This window comes from Rhinatrema bivittatum, chromosome 11, assembly GCF_901001135.1.
Source record: "Rhinatrema bivittatum chromosome 11, aRhiBiv1.1, whole genome shotgun sequence".
In the NCBI taxonomy this organism is placed as follows: domain Eukaryota; kingdom Metazoa; phylum Chordata; class Amphibia; order Gymnophiona; family Rhinatrematidae; genus Rhinatrema; species Rhinatrema bivittatum.
The window spans coordinates 30,371,947-30,393,122 of NC_042625.1; the positions used below are offsets into that span (position 1 = coordinate 30,371,947).

Here is a 21,176-nt window from a genome sequence, read left to right on the forward strand (position 1 = left end):
AGATTAGGTTTCTTTAAGAGCGGTTTTAGAGAAGCTAGTTTAAGGTCATCTGGAAATAGTCCCCAGGATAAAGAGCAGTTGATGATATCTGCCAGTGTTTTGGAAATTGTTTCCGGTATTAGAAGGAGGAGCTTTGTAGGTATTTGGTCGAAGGGGTGGGAGGAAGGTTTCATTTTCTTAAGTAACACAAGGATCTCAGAGGCTGTGATGGGTTCGAATGATTCAAAGGAGGTTCCTTTGTTTAGTATCTGCAGAGCATTAGTGAGAGAAGTGTTACTGGGGGTCAATTGCTTTAGCAGGTTAGATATTTTGTCTTGGAAGAAAGTAGCCAATTCCTCAGCTTTGGATTGAGCTAGGTCTAAGGGAATATCTGGAGTGTTGATGTGTGTCAGGTTAGATATGTAAGCGAAAAGAGCTTTTGCGTCAAATACAAGGTCATGGATCTTGCTAGATAGTAATCCCTTTTAGATCTTAGGGTGGAGTTCTTGTATTGATGGAGAGCTAGTTTGTAGGCAGCTAAGGTACTGGGGCAGGGGGCCTTACGCCATTTGCTTTCTTTCTGCCTTAGGCTCTGAGTTTACGAAGGTTGCTTGTGAACCACGGTTGTCTTTTTGTTGGGTTCGAGTTTAGTTTTTTTGTTGAGAGAGGACATAGTTTGTTTGCTACTTCCTCCGTGATATTGCTCCAGGAGAGGATAGCTGAGTTAGGGTCAGAGAGGTTAATGTGAGGAAGCTCTGAAGCAAGCTGGTTGCTGAGGTCGTCGGAAGAGCAGGGTCTTCTGTAGAGAAATGAGGATTTCGATGGGAGGTTTTTCCTGAATTGTGTCAGAGTGAAAGTGGCGGTAATTAGGGAGTGATCTGACCATGGGACCAGAGTGCAAGAAGGGGGGGAGGTGAAATTGATCCCTGCGTTTACAAAGATGAGGTCCAAGGTGTGGCCAGCTTTATGGGTAGGCTTGTTGACGATCTGCTTAAAGCCCATGGCTGTGAGAACAGTGAGTAAAGCCTCGCAATTGGTGGTGAGCGTAGGGTTGTCGACATGTAAATTAAAATCTCCTAAAATTATAGCCGGGGATTCCAAATTCAAGTGCGTTGTAATTGTTTCTACAATGGGGGAGGCATCTGAATCCAGGAGGCCCGGAGGGGCATAGACGAGTAAGACTTGGAGTTGGGCTGTTTTGAAAAGTCCTATTTCTAGTTTAGAATCCGATTTAGATGAGAGTTGGGTAAATTTCAGATCTTTTTTGGCTGCCAAAAGAATGCCCCCTCCCCTTTTTTTGAGACAAGGAAGGGAGAAGAAGTCATAGAGGTGGGTGGGGAGTTGATTTATTATTGCAATATCCGTTGGTTTGAGCCAGATTTCCGTTATGGCACATATGTCTGGATTGGAGTCTAAGAGATAGTCATTGAGAATTAGGGATTTTTTTGTGAGAGATTGTGCATTGAATAGCGTAAGGGAGAATAGTGTTAGGCCTAGTAATTGGGTAAGAGGTGAAATCATAATTGGGATGAGGGCTGTGTAGTTGCGAGATCTGTGTAGCATAGTGGTTTTTCCTGTGGTGAGGAGGTTGTGTTGAAGAATCGGGATCGAAAATCTCGGTGTCATTCTGAACTGTTGTATTAGAGATGATAGGTTGAGGGTTTGAGTGAGTTAGATGATTGCGTAGGGAGGTTTGATGAATGCTGGAATGGCTGACTACTGCTGGATCACGCTGGGTGAGTGCTGGAAGGATGAATGCTGAGAAGGATGATTGCAGATCACGCTGGGTAAGTGCTGGAAGGATGAATGCTGAGAAGGATGATTGCAGATCATGCTGGGTGAGTGCTGGAAGGATGAATGCTGAGAAGGATGATTGCTGATCACGCTGGGTGGGTGCTGGAAGGATGAATGCTGAGAAGGATGATTGCTGATCACGCTGGGTGAGTGCTGGAAGGATGAATGCTGAGAAGGATGATTGCTGATCACGCTGGAGGTACTCGAGCAAGCTTAGGAGTGTAGAGATGTGGGGACTGGCGAGGTTGTCTGGGAGATTGTGAGGGGGATAAGCTGATTTGAAGGAAAGTGGTTAGATTAATTGTCTGCAGAGATCTGGAGTAAGAGGGATAAGGAGAAAGGCGAGGTCCAAATTGCGTGTAGCATTGTGAGCCTTGGGTCCTGGGGTCACAAAGGGGCGCACTAAGGGGCCTGCGAACCACACAGTGGTCCATAGGAAATCCACCCAACTCTTTGTTTCTTTTGACAAAAATAAACCAGGAGTTGCGGTAGGAAAACAGACTCTCTCTAACTGGCTAGCAGACTGCATCGAATTCTGTTATGAAAAAGCAAAAATTCCTCTCCAGGGGCGAGTAAAAGCACACTCAGTAAGGGCTATGTCTACATCAGTAGCACACTATCATTCAGTGCCAATAGCTGACATATGTAAAGCTGCAACATGGAGTTCCCTTCACACCTTTGCAGCTCATTATTGTTTGGACAAAGAAGGACGACAAGATTCAGCCTTTCGACAATCTGTCTTAAAGAACTTATTTCCAGTATAACACCAACTCCTTCTACATCCATCATGCTGTGATTTCAGGCTGCCTCATTTTTTCCAGCAGTTCACCAGTTGTTGTGCTTGTTGCACAAGTTGTATGCTGTTGGTATAATGTAAGAATGACTCAGCCTGTAGCTTGCTAATCACCCATATGTGAGGACTATCATCCTGCTTGTCCTGGGATAAAGCAAAATTGCTTATCTTGTAATAGGTGTTATCCCAGGACAGCAGGATGTAGTCCTCACAGAACCCACCCACCACCCCACGGAGTTGGGTCCGATACGTTTTATTATTTTATTTTTTTAGCTCACGCATACTGCAACAAACGAGACTTAAGTGACACCCCTGTGGCTGAGAATATCATGGCATGCTCAGTAGGCTCAGTGTGCCAGCCAAAAGTTTCTAGAAACGTTTTACCGAAGTTTTCCGTATCAGGGCTCCATCTGATGATGTCACCCATATGTGTGAGGACTACATCCTGCTGTCCTGGGATAACACCTGTTACAAGGTAAGCAATTTTGCTAATTCCTCTAATAGAGGCAGAAGCAAAAATTGTGGATTCATGATGTGGACACTGCCTTAAGTGATTCTCTAAATCCTCCAATTTGGCAGTGTGGGCTTCCTGCACCACGTTTAGTGTCTGCATCTCCAACTCCAGTATTAGCACACAGCCCTCCACACCTGAAATCCACTCATCAACTTCTGCACCTGTTTCATGGCATCCGATGAAGAATGCATTTCGTCAAACTTAAGGTAAATTTTTTAAAATTTGGCCTCCAGAATTGCCGCACTGCAGTAACGGTTTTCTTCACACCGGGTCATGTACCTCAGGAGAAGGCGGATTGCTTGCAGTGCCCACCGCTTTACCTTCTTCTTCCTTGACTCTCTCGATCTTTATGTAGTCATTTTATGGCCATTGCCCTGTATGTTTCCAAATCTAATGGTCACTTTTGATGCTGGGAATTAGCTACACAGTATGTCCAGAACCCACAATTAAAAGTCACCCTAGACTGAGAAAAAGAGATGATAGGAGAGTGGGGTCCTAGAGCATAACAAGCACACGTCCTGTCCCTCACAACTTGTCACGTGATCTCCACTCTTTTTTATATATATATATCCCTCTCCCTATTTCACCCAGTCATATCAGTTACAGTCCTCAAGCAGGGGCCACAAAACATGGTTCACTCTAGAACACAGTAATATGAATACTGAGTCTGGCCACTGGGTGTCAACTGTTTTCAATTTGATTGGGACACCCACCTAGGAGCTGTGAATGCTGCACCTGCATCATCCCTGGCTGATTCAGGGAGCAGAATCCTAGCCTAGGAGTCATAACCTATAATGGCAGAAAAGGACCAGATGGCCCATTTAGTCTGCCCTTCACGCTTATGGTACCATATGATACTACCTAGTATCTCCACCCTGTGCAGGATACCCCCATGTTTCTCTCAAGAAGGTAACTGCTGCTCCAGTAGTTACCCCCAGCCTTATGAGAAGGGTAGTAATATTTACAATCAATCAAACCCAAGCAACTGTCAAACCCATAAATTACTGCTAGTAAACCTAGATCCTCCGTACGACAGCATACAATACTGCCAACAAACCACTGTGCAACCCTATTTATACTGTTTTTATGAGGCATCTCAGAATAAATGCATTGTTGTTTTCACAGACATGTATGATCAGGTGCTGAAGTTTGGTGCATACATTGTTGACAGCCTGCGGGTTTTCAAACAACCTGTCCTGGTTTATATCCCTCCGCACGCTGAGCTGAGAGGAGGATCATGGGTAGTTATTGATCCAACCATTAATCCGCTCTACGTGGAGCTCTATGCTGACACAGACAGCAGGTATCTCATCTCATTTAAAGATATTCCATTATTCTGTTTCTCCATGTTCATTTTGATTGTATTAATTGTTTTTAGTCTGAGGTTTTGTCTAAGGTATTCAGTACTTTAGGTTGACCTTTGATCTGATTATACAGCTGAGCAGAGCTGTGAGTCAGCTGGCTCTTGTTTCTTAGGGGCCGATGCAAAACTGTGCTCAGCCCGTGGTTGAACGTGTGATTTGGATGTGTGTCCACAGCCCCTTATGCTATAAGGGGTTTAGCGCATCCAAAACACACGTCCAGCCCCCAGCAAAACTAATAGCGCTCATCACATGCAAATGCATGTTGATAAGGCTATTAGTTGTCCACCCTAAATTTAAAAAAAAAATGTGCACCCGACCCGCACATTTTTATGCTCAGAAATTAGCGCCTGCTCAGAGCAGGCGTTAATTTCTGAGCAGCCCACAAAAATGGACAGAAAAGCAGAAAATACTGCTTTTTTGTACATCCTCAAACTTAATATCATGACGATATTAAGTCAGAAATCAATAAGTTTAAAAAAAATATATTGCCAGCAGACAGGTTAGGGAAACGGATGCTCAATTAACGAGCTTCCATTTTTCCTAACCTGTGGCTGTGCAGCCACCTCTCCTGGGCTCCCGCTGCCAAGGAGGCGCTAGGGGTGCACATTTGTCCCTAGCACCTCCTTGGCAGTGTGACCCCTCATTTAAATATTGAATCGCGCACCCAGGAGAGGTGCCTGGGTGCGCGTTAGGAAAGCGAGCACTCAGCACTGAGCGCCCGTTTTCCGTGTTCATTTATTGCATCGGCCCCTTAGTGTGGGAAGTTAGTCTTACAGCCATAAAAGTACCAATGGAAGTAAACCCCAAAATTACCATGAAAAGAGGAAAGGAAAGTGCTTTCATTTTTAATACTGAACCAATGGGTTTTCCTCACTGATTGATTTATAACATACTGTATGACTGCTGCCAGGTGACCTGCTTTTTATTTTAAGAATAACCCCTTGTATCGTCAGCCCTGATCTTTGCTTTGCATGTCTTGCCTTGCATCTTACAGGTGTGTAAGGACCATGCTTACACTGGTAAAAGTAACTTATTGTCTCTTTATTCACTGAGATTTTGTAGCCTACCATACTCCTGGCAAAGCTGTTCCCAGCCAGTTCCTTGTGACAGGTTTTCTTTTCATGAAACCGTGTTATTAAACTGACCAAAACAAGTTTTCCATGATGAAAAAGCAAATTGGCCCCTTCTAGAATTTGAATGAAGATTACCACCCCCACTTTTTGTAATTCTGTGAAGATAGCAATAAAGTGTAGTGTACTCAGGGGCTGACAGAAATTTAGGGATAAGCACAGAGGCTCCCTAATTTGGAAGAAGTGAAAGGAAAGCCCGTGATCCACTGCGGTCTATAACATACAGAGTTTCAGTATTTGGCTGTGTTCAGTGGCTGCCACTTTTTTTTATGTATGATTAATTATTTGAATGTTTTATTAATTTGTATATGTTATTGTAATCCACTTCAAACAGATGTAATCGGAATAGAAATCTTTTTAAATAAATAAATATCTGGCTGAGTAGTTATCTGGCTTAAGTGGTGGACGGGACAGGGGTGTTCTGGGGAAGAGATACTTGTCCACCTAACTTAGGTGAAAAAGTGGCAATATTTAAACTCATCCAACTAAGTTAACCGGATAAGTTAGATCTATTATGAGCAGGTCTGAAGTTAGTTGGATAAACTTATTTGGCTAACTAAAGTTATCTGGGTAAATTTAGTGGCACTGAATGTCCCTACTAAATTAGTGGGAATTGTTTTTAAAGCTAACTTTCGTAGCCAGATATCTTTTGAATATCTACCCCTCTGTTTATCTTGATACCATACTGCAGCTCCCTTGCAGCCTGGCTGCTTATGGTGAGGCATTTCTGTCAACGTTTTGAAATCACTACATTTTGCTGCAGTCTTCACAAAAGAAAATATAATTAAGGATGTTGACTTGTGCCCAGACGAGTACAGAAAGGAATGTTAAACCTATACTCTCAGAAGCTGCACAGAACACCTTCAATCCTGAAGTATTATAGACCTGGTAATTGGGTTATGACTGTACCACATCCTATCTTCCAACATAGAATGGTGAGAAAGAAGTGTCTACTGCACACAAACTATCAAACTGTAAAATTTCTGGGCTCTTGTGAACAGCTTAGCATGATTAGATAATGGATAGCACAAGTGGGAAATAAATAGGACTGAGAGATATTTCAGATGCAAGTCTTTTTTTATCAACATCTCTGCTCTGACAAGATTAGTGCCTTGCTTAGGTAGCGGAACAGAATATCACACTTTCTGAAGCTTGTGTGTGCAGTGGACACGTCTTTCTAACCTTTCTATGTTGGAAGGAAGGTAGTGGTACAGTCATAGCCAATCATCAGGTCTTTAATACCTCTGGGAGGGTTAGTGCAGTTTTGGGGAAATGTAGTTTGCTTCAGTTGGCCCATTGTTCTTTCTTGTGACCTGTTACAGCACTAGCTGATTTGAGCTGCTTTGTAAACAGAAAATTCTTGCTGAAAAGAGAGAGAATTTGTTTTGTTTTGTTTTTTGCTGTGTAAATGTTTCAGGATAAAAATCTAAATGTCTTTGTCTCCTTCTCTAGGGGAGGAGTATTGGAAGCGGAAGGGACTGTGGAAATTCGGTTCAGGAAGAAAGATCTGATAAAGACGATGAGGAGGATTGATCCAGTGTACGCACGGCTTGTTGAACAGCTGGGTAAGAGGAGGCACGTTTTCTTTCTGTTTAAACTTCTCCTTCTTTTTGCTAGTCTTGATCGAGCAAGTCTCAAGACGCTCTAATTAACCAAGTAATGGCCACATAAAATCTTTAGCTTTGGAGCTAAACAGCTCTTGTTGCAGGAAAAATGGTTTTTTTTGGGGGGGGGGGAGGGGGGGGATTTTTAGTGCCACTATTTCAGGATAGTCGTAAAAATCTGATACATTTATTTACTTTATCTAAAATACTTCTTTTCCGCTGAATACAAAATAAAATGTTCTCAGTCAAGAGTTCCCAACCTTTTAGGGATAATGGACCCCCACATGCATCTCTAATTTTACATGCAGTTAAATGCAATATGGAAAACTGATTAATGTAATAATTATTATGAACTCCAAAATCATTTGTAATATATAAAATAATATTAAATAAGGAATAGTTTCTGATAAAAACTGTGTTCTCCCTTATGCCCTACCTTTATGGCCCTTTCATGAGTGCTACTCCCCACCTTCTACCATGGCACAATCCCAAGAATCTACACTGCTTCCCTCCACCTGTGTACCCTTCCAGAATGCTCTCCCTCTTGCTCTTTCTTCCCTGCAGCCCTTTCTCTGGTTCTGTCCCTCCTGCCTTCCTTCAGTGATCCCTCCCCAAATGCCTTCCCTCCTGCCCTGCTTGCCCCTCCACCCATGGCCCCTTAATGCCTTCTCTTCCATCCTCATCTGCTTGTGTCCCTTTCTCTGATCCTCTTCTCTCAAGCCCCCTGCCTGAGTGCTTCCCCACCTGTTCTCCTTCCTCCCTCCTGCCCTTCGTCTGTGGCCCCTTTCTGAGTGCCACACACCTTTTCTTCCTGTAGCCCCTTCCTGAGTGTCTTGCCCTCATGTCCTTTTCCCCTTGCAGCCCCTTCCCTGGCCCTTTCCCTCTCCCCATGATCCCTTCTCAAGTGTTATTATTTATTTATTTGGATTTATTACCTACCTTTTAATAAGAAATTCACCCAAGGTGGGGTATAATTTATTCAAAAGATAACATATAACCTGAAGGAGACTTCAGTAAGGACTAAACTTATTAACAACAGGACTAACAGGGCCGTTCCCTGTACATACCCGGATCAGTCCAGACCATGGGTTGAGCCTCCTTTCCCAGCAGGTGGAGACAGACCAAAACTGAAAGGGTATCCTATATGAGGACAGAGCCTACCCTGTAGCCCTTCAGTATTTGTCTGTCTCCAGCAGGTGGAACAGCTCACCCTGTGGTTCCCTATTAACTTCTGCTTGTCCCTTCTGGGTGTTTTTTCCTTCTGTGTGTCTATCGTGTTTGGATCAAGCAAGTATTTCTGAGCTATTGTTTAAAAAAAAAAAAAAAGTGTGAACTCTGTGGATCCTTCACAGGAGACAGTCCCTGTCTCCTCACTTGCGCGGGCCTAGGGGGGCTTGGCCCCTTGTTTTATATAGCCTAGGCTCCCTTTTCCCGGTGATCCTCGGCTGCAGGGGTAAAAATTGGTGGTGCCAGTCACTCCCCCTGTTAAGCTCCCTCTCTCCTTCTCTTCTGTACTGCTCTCTCCCTTCATTGGGATCTATGTTTTTATAGCTGCTGACAGGGACCTTTGTAAAAAGACAAAAAACAAAGACTAAATAAAAGGTGATTTTACCTAGAGGAGTCCCTGATAACATTAACAGAAGGCTCCTGCCTTCCTTACTTACTTTTGCAGCTTGAGAGAGTGAATTGAGAGCGTGCACAGTTCATTCTGTCCCTCCGCTCCGCTCCTTCAGCACCGGTAGCTCAGCTTATTTTAGTGCTGCCCCTCCCCCACCCAGCAGCCATGCCATGATCTCAGATGTGTTTAGCCTGCGGGGATTCCTCGGTCAGGCTTTCGCGGGAGGGGCTCTGTTCACGCTGCCTACCGGGGGGGTGGGGGAGGGAGGTTCCTCCGAGGTCCCGATGCCCTCCGGGACCCGGACCAATCCACCAAAATGTTTTCCCCCGCCGTTCCCGGGAACGGCAGACATTTTGGGTTTTTCTCCGGTTTCTTTATCGGAGCTCCCTGAAGCCCCTGACCCGATTTTTTTCAGTGACCCCCTAACCCCCCTAAAGGCAGGCAGTTGAACCTGGGGTTCCCTAACTTTCTCTGTTTTCCACACTGTGGTGATTTCTTACAGAGTCCCAGGGGGGATTTTCCCCTTGAGTACTCAGCCTGGGTCCCCTCTTCCCGGTGACCACTTGCCTGGCTTAAAAGGCTGATACTGGTGGTCCAGTCAATCCCCCTTTTCGCATCTGCCTCAGGTCTTTTAGCAGAGAGGCTCCCATTTCTCTACTCGTTTCTTTGGAAAAAAAAAAACCCACCATCGGAGGCACAGCTTACCCACGCTTTTCATTGCAAGCTCCAGCAAGGTAAGCAGCCGGGAAAGTGATTACTGGTGGTCCAGTCCCTCTCTTCACCCGTGTGTGTCTAAGCACTGTGTAAAAAAAAAAAAATAAATTTCTTTTTTGGTCAGCTGCAATCCAGGACCCCTGCCCACCTGAATCGCCGCATTTTTGGCCAATTTCGTGTTTTGTGAGCCAGTTTTTCCCCCCACCATGCCGCGGCCATCCTGGTGTATAGAATGTGAGGAATCGGCCGCGCGGTTTTGTAGGACTGGAATTTGCTCGAGGTGTCTTCCAGGGGGTTGGGCAGCTCTTTTTTTCAGGGTCTGCAGCAACAGCCAAGCCTCATGGGGCTAAAAAATGTCAGGCTCCGCAGGATCTCAGACCTGGTCTTTTCTCCCTCAGTGCAGGGACGGCAGCCATCTTAAGCAAGCACATGTCTTAAGCACATGTCATGCAGCTCAGGCAAGGGCTGTGGGGGAGGGGGAGCTTCCTCCAACATTGTATCCAGTCCCTGCAACTCCTGATGAGAATGCAGCTCAGGATCAGGTTTTTTTTTACAAGAGGACCCTACTTTTCCAGATCAGGATGTTGATTGTTTGATTTTGTCCTCCTTATGCATAAAGCCTTCTTGGCTCCCATGTCTCTGCAAGGTGGTGCCTTGCCAGTCAGACCTATGCAGGGACTGCCCCCCAAGGTAGCCAAGCATGCAGATGTTCCCGCGTCTCTAAGGGTCGCGAAGTTAAAAGGCACAGTGGTTTCAGGAGGGTCTGCCGCTCCGGACGTGCCGGGCAGTGCGGCTGCAGGTGCAGGAGCCTCTCCTCCCCCTCCTGCGGGGAGGGGGGGGGCATGGATGAGGAGCAAGGGAAACAGGCTTCTTTGGAGGGTGATGACCTTTAGGTGGTACATCAGTTCCAGAGGGAGGAGTCGGAACCCCTCATTCCTGCAGTCCTAGCGGAGCTCAGGATTCGGTCTTCACAGTCTTGTAGCAGTCTTGTGTAGCGGGCAAGCCTCAGGTGGGTTCAACAATTACTCAGCACCCAGGACCTCCCATCTGCAGAGGCGGAACAGGCAGAAAGGCTGGAAGGCGCGATTGCGTATGGGGCTGATGCTCTCTATGATCTCCTCAAGGTGCAGGATCTCAAGAGGGTCAACCGAGCCCACAAAGTGCCCCATTTCCGGATGGAAACCCTTCGGGCGGTGATAGCGGCGGTACATCCCAGAGAGTTCTTGGCCTCACTCGATCTGACGGAGGCCTACCTGCATATACCAATCCGTCCCGAACATCAGAGGTTCCTCCGATTCCATATCTTGGGTCAGCACTTCCAGTTCAGGGCCCTGCCCTTCAGTCTCGCCATGGCACCACGCATGTTTACCAAGGTGATGGTGGTGGTGGCGGCAGCCCTCCGGAAGGACGGTGTCCGGGTCCACCCGTACTTGGACGATTGGTTAATCCGGGCCAAGTCAGAGACCCTATGCCGCCGGGCAGTGGACTGCATACTCACTCTCCTCTCGTCCCTAGGTTGGATAGTCAACTTCTCCAAGAGCAATCTCCATCTGTCTCGGGTCTTGGAGTTCCTGGGGGCTTGCTTCGATACCCGCGTCGGCAAGTTCTTTCTCCCGGACTCGAGAGCTTTCAAATTGATGGATCAGCTCCAGGGCTTCCTCTCCATGCTTCTCCCCACGGAGTGGGATTATCTGCAGGTCCTGGGGACCATGGCTTCCACGATCGACCTGGTCCCTGAGCGTTTGCACATATGCGACCGTTACAGAGAGCCTTGCTGGCTCATTGGCAGCCGGTATCTGGGCAGTTTCAGATGCAGCTCCCGTTTTCAGACTCTACCATCAGTGAATTACGATGGTGGCTTTCTCTCAAGCACCTCCTCCGTGGAATGTCCCTTCGGACCCCGCAGTGGATGGTAGTCACGACGGATGCCAGCCTATCTGGCTGGGGAGCGGTTTGCCAGTCTCTGACCATGCAGGGGCACTGGTCCCCAGCCCAGTCTCTCTGGCACATCAACCGCCTGGAGACCCGGGCGGTTCGTCTAGCACTCAAGGACTTTCTCCCTCTACTTTGGCGACGGGCGGTCCGGGTGCTCTCAGACAATTACCACTGTGGCAAACATCAATTGCCAAGGGGGCACCAGAAGTCGACCGGTGGCCCTCGAAGCAAGTCACCTTTTTGCGTGGGCGGAACGGCACCTGGACTGCCTCGCGGCCTCCCACATAGTGGGCAACGAGAACGTTCAAGCCGGTTTCTTAAGTCGTCAGCGCCTGGACCCAGGCGAGTGGGAGCTGTCCAACGCCATGTCCCTCATTATCGACAGGTGGGGTCCCCCGCACCTGGACTTGATGGCACCTCTGAACATCGCCAAGGCTCCCCGGTTCTTCAGCTGCTGGCGGGAACATTGCTCGGAAGGGGTGCATGCCCTGGCCCTTCCATGGCCGAGCGACGTCCTGCTGTATGTGTTCCCTTCGTGGCCATTCATAGGGAAAGTGCTCAGACGCATAGGGCTTCACAGAGGCCCAGTCATTCTCATAGCTCCCGATTGGCCTCGCAGACCGTGGTTCGCGAATCTAGTCAACCTGGCGTCGGACGGTCCTCTTCGCCTAGGCCATCTTCAGCACCTTCTCAGTTAAAGTCCTGTATTTTTCGACCGGGCGGATCGCTTCTGTCTTGCGGCTTGGCTTTTGAACGGCGAAGGCTAAGGCGGCGGGTATACTCTGAGGACATCATCTCCACTATTTTGCGGGCCCGCAAAACTTCTACTTCCCTTGCCTATGTCCGGTTCTGGAAGGTTTTCGAGCTGGCCTACGTGGAAGCGGGCGTTACGACACGTTCGGCCCCAGTCTCGCTCGTACTCTCGTTCCTCCAGCGAGGTCTCTCTAAGGGTCTCCTTTGACTCACTCCGTGTTCAGGTGTCTGCCCTCGGTTCTCTTTTGGGAAGCCTCGACGGCCACGCAGTTGCATCTCACCTGGATATTGTCCGTTTCCTCAAAGGGGTCAAACACTTGGCCACCCTTGCGTCCTACTTGTCCCTCGTGGAGTTTGAACTTGGTCTTTCGGGCGCTCTGTCGGGCTCCCTTTGAGCCTCTTCACCGTTCCACTCTCAAGGATTTGACGCTCAAGACTGTATTTCTGGTTTCTATTTGCTCCGCCAGACGGGTGTCTGAGATCCAAGCGTTGTCTTGCCGCGAGCTTTTCTTACGTTTTTCGGATTCCGGGGTCTCTCTCAAGACAGTCCCGTCATTCTTACCGAAGGTTGTGTCTTCTTTTTATGTCAATCAGTCGGTCAAGCTCCCTGCGTTCTCTTCTGCGGACATTGCAAGCCCTGGCGGGGATGACCTACGCCGTCTGGATGTGAAACGCAGTCTCATGCGTTACTTGGAGGTAACTAACGACTTCCGAGTGTCGGATCGTCTCTTTGTCTTATGGAGTGGCCCCAACCGGGGCAACCAGCCCTCTAAGACTACGATATCTCACTGGCTGAAGGAAGCGATATCGTCAGCTTATAACTGTCAGGGACGCCCGGTCCGGAGGGCCTCAAGGCCCAATCCTTGCGTTCTCAGGCGGCCTCCTGGGCGGAAAGTCAATCGGTCTCCCCGCAGGAGATATGCAGGGCAGCTACCTGGATGTCTCTGCATACGTTTGTTCGACATTACCGCCTTGATGTTCACGCGCCAGTTTTTGGTTCTTTTGGGCGGCAGGTACTTTGAGCGGGCCTGTCAAGGTCCCATCCTGTCTAGGGAAGCTTTGGTACATCCCATGGTCTGGACTGATCCGGGTACGTACAGGGAAAGGAAAATTAGTTCTTACCTGTTAATTTTCGTTCCTGTAGTACCATGGATCAGTCCAGATGCCCTTCCCTTTCTATCATCCTGTCAGCTTGAAGATCCTTATGCTATGTATTTCCTCATTGGAAGCACCGGAAGCATCCATGTGATGATGGTGGGCATTCATGCAAGAGTGTCCATGCACGGAGTTCATTCATTCATTTCTTCCCCGTTGTTCCTTGTTCAATATTTTCAGAGTTCTCTTGCGGTTTGCTCAAGTTCTTCTGTTACTTGCTTGTTCCATGGTGTTTATCTTCTCTGCTTTGACAATGGTTATACTGAAGGGCTACAGGGTAGGCTCTGTCCTAATATAGGATACCCTTTCAGTTTTGGTCTGTCTCCACCTGCTGGAAAAGAGGCTCAACCCATGGTCTGGACTGATCCGTGGTACTACAGGAATGAAAATTAACAGGTAAGAACTAATTTTCCTATACAGTGGAGCGCACTGTTATCCGGCGTTTGGACGCGCGTTTTCGACGCGCTAGCTTTACCCCTTATTCAGTAATATTATTATTATATATTACTAGTAATATAGTAATATATTACTAGTAATAATAGTAATAGTCAAAAACGCGCGTCCAACCCCCCCGAAACTAATAGCACCCGCAACATTCCAAAGGTAGGCGTTAATTTCTCTGGGCATTGGGAAAGTGCACAGAAAAGCAGTAAAAACTGCTTTTCTGTGCACCCTCTGACTTAATATCATGGCGATATTAAGTTGGAGGTCCCAAAAGTTAAAAATAATTAAAAAAAAAAAATTTTGAAATCGTCCTGCGGCTCGCGGGTTGAAAACCGGACGCTGAATTTTGCCGGTGTCCGGTTTCCAAACCTGTGGCTGTCAGCGGGTTTGAGAACCAACGCCGGCAAAATTGAGTGTCAGCTGTCAAACTCGCTGACAGCCGTCGCTCCTGTCAAAAAAGAGGTGCTAGGGACGCGCTAGTGTCCCTAGCGCCTCTTTTTACTGCGGGCCCTAATTTGAATAATTTTATTTACTGAATCGCGTGCACAGGAGAGTGGCCTGTGCGCGCGCCGGGAGAGTGGGCGCTCACCCGCTGTCCCGCGATTTTTACTGTATCGGCCTTTAAATTAAGTAAAATATAGAACAAGATTAAACTTAAAATGCGTCAACAAGACTAATAATACAACACATCTCAGTAAAATTAACAAAGGACTAATAAATGTAGCAGCATTTTCAAGGCACTCATATAAATATAAACCTCTCAGTAAAACAGATCGCAGCAGCACATTTAAGGCACCACAAAAGCACTCCTTCCTGCCCTCTTCCTTCTTAAGGGCCTTTCCAATTGCTTTCACTCCTATGCTCTTCCTCTTGCCCTCTCATCATCTCCTGTGACCTCTTCTCCACCCCTTTCTTATGCCACTATGGCCCCTTTCCGCCTGCCCCCTTTCATCCAACCCCTAACATGGCCTTACTACTTCCTCAGTTCAACATTTTTCCCCCTCTGTCAGGCTAGTAGGACAGCAAGAGTACATATAGCGGAAATGTTTCCTGAGGGTCAACACCCTGCTTATTTGCTACCTATAGTCATGTGGAGCAGTGGCTATTGAAGGTGCTGGTAGCAGCATGCTTCCCCCCACCTCTCAGTGCAGCTTCAGACTCCTTGTGGTGGCAATAGACTACATTCTTCCCTACCTCCTCTCCATTCTAGTTTGGGCTTCTTGAGGCTGCAGTCGTCCTCTGTATGCAATCAGGTAGTGGGATTAGACATCAGGAGCCTTAGAGCAGAGTCCTTAGAGGTGAGGTCAGCATACTCTGGTCCCCAGCAATTGCATGTTGGTTGGCGTACCCCCTACGATGGTCTCACTGGAACCCAGGTTAGAAACCACTATTTGGAAGCGGGGTGGAGAGAAGGGGGTTGACATTTTTATTTTCAGATATTTTCACTTGCAGATTTGCTCAGTCGTTGGAGGTCAAGTAAATTTCACATTATGTAAAAGATGTAACAGACCTCTAGTTAAGCCATGGTAATTGCAAAATGACTAATCCTGGCTGAAAGCTTCGGTGTAATTGCCTGATGAGCTTAGCTAATGAGTTCTTACTATCTTGTAATGAGCAGGTACAGGGCACTAGTATGACACCACCAGACTTTCAAATAAAAACAAATCAATGAATGTGATCCCTGTCCATGTAATTCCTTTTAGTAGTAGCAGCAACAGTAGTGATTAGTTTTGCTCAAATCTTAAAAAACCTCCCCCATGCCCAAGATCCAGTGAACTAAATGAAGGGGCATTGAGCTGTAGTATAAACCAAAATAGCACAATCCCTGTACGTACCCGGATCAGTCCAGACCATGGGTTGAGCCTCCTGTCCAGCAGATGGAGACAGACCAAAACTGAAAGGGTATCCCATATCAGGACAGAGCCTACCCTGCATCCCTTCTGTATTCGTTTGTCTCCAGCAGATGCAGGCAGCTGAACCTGCGGTTCCCCTTCTTATCTTTTCCCTGAAGGGATCTTATACCATTTCTTTACAGGATCAAGCAAGTATTAGCTCTTGTCTATAAAAAAAAAAAAAAAAGTTACTTTTGAAAGATTTCTATCTACTTTTCTAGGAGACAGTCCTGTCTCCTCGCTCTGCTGGGGGGCTTTGCCCCTTGAAATCTTCAGCCTAGGCTCCCATTCCTGGTGACCACCTGGGGTGATACTGGTGCTCCAGTCAATCTCCCATGGCTAGCTGTCCACTTAGGGCCGGGGATTGGAAACTTCCCCTCTGCACTGCTGTGTTTAAAAAAAAAAAAAAAAAAAAAAGAACATTTTTTAACCTAAGCCCTATTGTATTACATTTGAGTACCGTGGACAGCTCCGGCAGCGTTCAGTCTCTACCTCTGCTGCTGGCCAGCACAGCTCAGCACAGCTCAGCTGATTTTTTCTCCTCACAGCGATTTTTTTTTCTGAACGCTGATGCCGCGTTCCTGCATCTGTAGTGCCTGCGAGGAGCCTGCCACGAGGCTATCCCGTGCAAGCCTCTGCTCCGGGTGCCTGCTGGGTGGGGAGGGCCCCTCCTTGGCACCCCGACTACTGCGACCCGGGGACGAGCTGCACACCTCGTGGCCAGGCCATTCCCAACCCGAAAAACCACGGGAACGGCGACCATTTTTGAAACAGTCTCAGATGCTGAAACGGGGCTGCAGGAAGAAGGTGAGCCCGATTCTTTGATTTCTCTGATTTCTCCCCCCCCCCCCCCCCCCCCCCCCCGGAAGCCAAAGTCTCTTTTTTCTACAGAGTTTGTGCTTCTTATGCACAAATCTTATTTGGCTAGTCTACAGGAGGAGGAGGACCCCCCCCCACCTAAGAACCTGTGGGTTTCTCCTCTGCAACCTCCTAAGGAGCCGGAAGGGCAGGGCTCCGTTAGAGTTAGGAGAGTTAGGGTGGTCCCGGGGGTCCAGCCACTTCCGGATCCCCCTCAGCCGCTGTCGGTCCCTGATCAGGATGCTGATCCTCTGCTTCCAACACACACCCCCCCCCCCTTTGAGGGGGACGATCCGCAGGTGCTCTGCATATTTCAAAGGGAGGAACTGGAACCGCTCATTCCCTTCATATTGCAGGAACTGGGAATCGAGGTGCCCCCTGAGGATACGGTTATGGTCGCAATGCCTCCTAATGCGGAACCAATCCTGGCGGGACTTAGGGCTCCTCCACATACATTTCCTTTCCATCCCATGCACAAGCTGATGCTTCTTTGGGAATGGTAGTCCCCGGAAGCAGGACTACGAGTGGGTAGGGCTATGGACAAGCTCTACCCTCTCCCTGAGGAATGCTTGAATATGCTTAAGATGCCTAAGGTGGATTCTTACCAAACACACCATTATTCCGGTTGTGGGGGCTACGGCCTTGAAGGATGTTCAGGACCGAAAATTGGAATTTTATCTCAAGCATATCTTTGAAGTTTTGTCCCTCGGTGTTCGGGTGACAATCTGCAGCAGTTTCATGCAGCGAGCAAGCCTCAGGTGGGTTCAGCAATTACTCAGCACCCAAGACCTCCCGTCTGCAGAGGCAGAGCAGGCGGAGTGGCTAGAAGGTGCAATAGCGTATGGGGCGGATGCCCTTTACGATCTATTGGTACATGCCAGAGCCATGGTCTCCACTGTCTCGGCCAGACATCTCCTCTGGCTGAGAAATTGGTCTGCAGACACTTCTTCTAAAGCGCAGTTGGGCAGTCTCCCCTTCAATGGTCAGTTGCTTTTTGGTGAGGACCTAGAGCAGCTTATTAAATCTCTGGGAGAAAATAAGGTTTGTAAGCTGCCAGAGGACCGCCCGAAACAGGCTAGGGTTTTCTTCCCCTCTCGCACTCGTTTCAGAGGTCAACGTAGATATAACACCAGAGCACGGGGTTCTTTTCCGAGGCGCAATTCTTCCAGATCCCAATCCTGGTCTCATTCCTTTCGAGGACGTCTACCCTTCTAGGATAGTAGCCAGCAACACTCAGCCATAAAGTCCTCCGCCCACTGAAATACGGCCGGCCCATTCCTCCGCTCTAAACTTAGGTAGACGGCTGTCCCTGTTTCTCGAGGAATGAACATAAGAGCATAAGAACATGCCATACTGGGTCAGACCAAGGGTCCATCAAGCCCAGCATCCTGTTTCCAACAGTGGTCAATCCAGGCCATAAGAACCTGGCAAGTACCCAAAAACTAAGTCTATTCCATGTTACCGTTGCTAGTAATAGCGGTGGTTATTATTTAAGTAAACTTAATTAATAGCAGGTAATGGACTTCTCCTCCAAGAACGTATCCAATCCTTTTTTAAACACAGCTATACTAACTGCACTAACCACATCTTCTGGCAACAAATTCCAGAGTTTAATTGTGCGTTGAGTGAAAAAGAACTTTCTCCGATTAGTTTTAAATGTGCCACATGCTAACTTCAAGGAGTGCCCCCTAGTATTTCTATTATCCGAAAGAGTAAAAAAAGATTCTCATCTACCCGTTCTAGACCTCTCATGATTTTAAACACCTCTATCATATCCCCCCTCAGCCATCTCTTCTCCTAGCTGAAAAGTCCTAACCTCTTTAGTTTTTCCTCATAGGGGAGTTGTTCCATTCCTTTTATCATTTTGGTCATCCTTCTCTGTACCTTCTCCATCACAATTATATCTTTTCTCACAGGACAAGCAGGATGGTTGTCCTCACAAATGGGTGACATCGAGGATGGAGCCCACCACGGAAAACTTCTGTCAAAGTTTAAACAGAACTTTGACTGGCCCCTACTGGGCATGCCCAGCAAGGCACTGACCCTGCAGCCAGCAGGGGTCTCCCTTCAGTCTTCTTTTTTCCGCGCAGCAGTTGCCACGCGGTGAAAGGAGCTCTCTTACCACGTTCCTGACAGGAATTCGGTATTTTTCTATCCGAAGAAAATTTGCCCCTCAGGGGTCTCCCTTCGACAAATTTTTGTCACTTTCGCGGAAACCGGTAAGTTTTTTCCCTTTTTTAATCGGCGGCCGTCGATTTTGGCCCTTGAGGCCTGTGGGAACTTACTGAGCCCGCGCCTAAATTTGGCCTTAAGCCATGGCGACGGGGTTCCGTCGATGTCCGGATTGTACCCGGACTATGTCCATCACTGACCCCCATAGGGTTTGTGTTTTATGTTTGGGTAGTGAGCATGATGTCCTGACTTGCACCAAATGTGCCTTAATGACACCTAAGGGTCGCAAGGCCAGGATGGAGAAGATGGGGCTCCTCTTCCATGCACCCACCCCAACGCCATCGATAGCATCGACGTCATCGGAACCGGCACCGTCGAAGTTGCACCACCATCGCCAACCCGCCGGTGACCGTCCACCATCGATGACTTCTCGGCCGTCGACTCCTGTCCCCTCCCCGGATGACCGAGGAGATCGGAAGGATAAGCATCGCCATCGACGGCACAAGTCTCGGCCCGTCGAGGATCCGCAACCATCGACCTCTGAACAGGCCGAGCCACCGAAGAAAAAGCCTCGGTCGGACCTGGCACCGTCCACGTCTCGTTCGCAGGCACCGAGGAAACCCTCACCCTCCCGGGGTGCGGGGGCCGTGATCCCACCGGTTACGGTGGTCCCTCCGGCCCTGCCTCAGCCTCCCTCTCCCGTCGAGCCGGGTATGCTTACCCCTGGTCTCCGGGCAGAACTGGACCGGCTGGTCCAGGAGGCCATCGAGAATGCGATGCGAAGATTCCAGCCTCCACCGGCACCGCCTCCGGCACCGATTCCGGCACCGCCTCAGGCACCGACCTCAGCACCGACTCTGCCACCGAGGATGGAACCGACCACCGAGCCTATAGTGGAAGCGTTGGCACCGATACTAAATCGTATGGAGGCACTTATGCGCGCCCTTCCATCGGTGATTTCATTAGCACCGACTACACCATCATCTCCGGAAGGACATTCATCGACAGGAGAAACACCGTTCCGGATTCCTCCGTCCGGTGTCGTTCCATCGGTGCCTTCACATACCTTTCCACCGATTTATCCTTCGGCTCCATCGATTCCAAGATCGGCACCGATTCCATCGGTGGCCCCGAAGCCCTCGATGCCGTTCACTGTTCCGCTTGCAGCACCGGTTCCATCGATGCCTTTGGATCCTCTACCAGGTCCTTCAGGACAGCAAACCTTACATGATCCTTATGATACCTGGGGTGATGATTCATCTTCAGATACAGATTTACCATCCCCACCATCTCCTACAGAGAGTAGAAAACGATCTCCTCCTGAAGATCTCTCCTTTATAAATTTTGTAAAGGAGATGTCAGAAGTTGTGCCTTTTCAGCTGCAATCTGAGACCGATGACAGGCACCAAATGATGGAGCTGCTCCAATTTCTGGATGCCCCCAAGATCATCGCTTCCATCCCCATTCACCAAGTATTTCTGGATCTTTTAAAGAAAAACTGGGAATCACCTTCATCTGTGTCACCAGTCAATAAAAAAGCTGACTCAACCTACCTCGTTCAGTCAGCACCAGGATTTCAGAAGTCTCAACTGGATCATCGCTCTGTTGTAGTTGAGTCTGCGCAAAAGAAAGCCAAGCGTTTAAAGCCACACTCTTCCACTCCCCCTATCAAGGACAACCAATTTCTTGATAGTGTGGGAAGGAAAGTGTATCATGGGGCTATGTTGATATCTCGTATAGCTTCATACCAACTTTATATGACTCAGTACAACAGAGCTATCCTTAAACAAATGCAGGACTACGCTGACACCTTACCGGACCAATACCAGCCACAGCTTCAAGCCCTCCTTCACAAAGGATTTGAAGCTGGGAAGCACGAGATCCGAACGGCCTACGATATCTTCGATGCTTCCACGAAAGTCTCAGCTACTGCCATCTCAGCCAGACGTTGGGCTTGGTTAAAATCATCCAACCTTCGCCCAGAGGTTCAGGATCGTCTAGCCGATTTACCCTGCTTAGGGGATAATCTGTTCGGAGAACAGATTCAACAAATTGTGGCGGAATTGAAGGATCACCACGAGACGTTGAAACAACTTTCGTCTGTTCCATCTGAGGTATCCTCCAAACCACCACCTAAGAAGGACTCCAAAAAGTCATTCTTTCGGCCACGTCGTTATTACCCTCCGTCGACTAGGCCTCGTCCGGCTCGATCCTCCACCAGACCTCAGCCACGCCAATCTCGGAAACAAAGACCTGCTGTAGCCCCACCCCCCGGGCCTGCGGCAGGCCTTTGACTTCCCAACTCGGAGCACATGCCATATCCCACTCCCCCACATCCCTGTAGGGGGTCGTCTGTGCCACTTTCTACAGCATTGGATACGGATTACCTCAGACCAGTGGGTGCTGGCGATTATCGCACAGGGTTACCACCTCAATTTCATAACTCTTCCGGCAGAC

General features: G+C 48.3%; 1 protein-coding gene across 1 annotated transcript in view; it reads left to right on the top strand.

Moving 5' to 3' along the window:
- The window catches only part of LOC115100985 (acetyl-CoA carboxylase 2-like), a 982,255-nt gene that overhangs the window by 838,210 nt on the left and 122,869 nt on the right, over window positions 1–21,176 (top strand). The window contains 2 exon segments of the mRNA XM_029620121.1: window positions 4,206–4,383; window positions 7,027–7,139. Of these exon segments, the coding sequence (XP_029475981.1) occupies window positions 4,206–4,383; window positions 7,027–7,139 (291 nt within the window).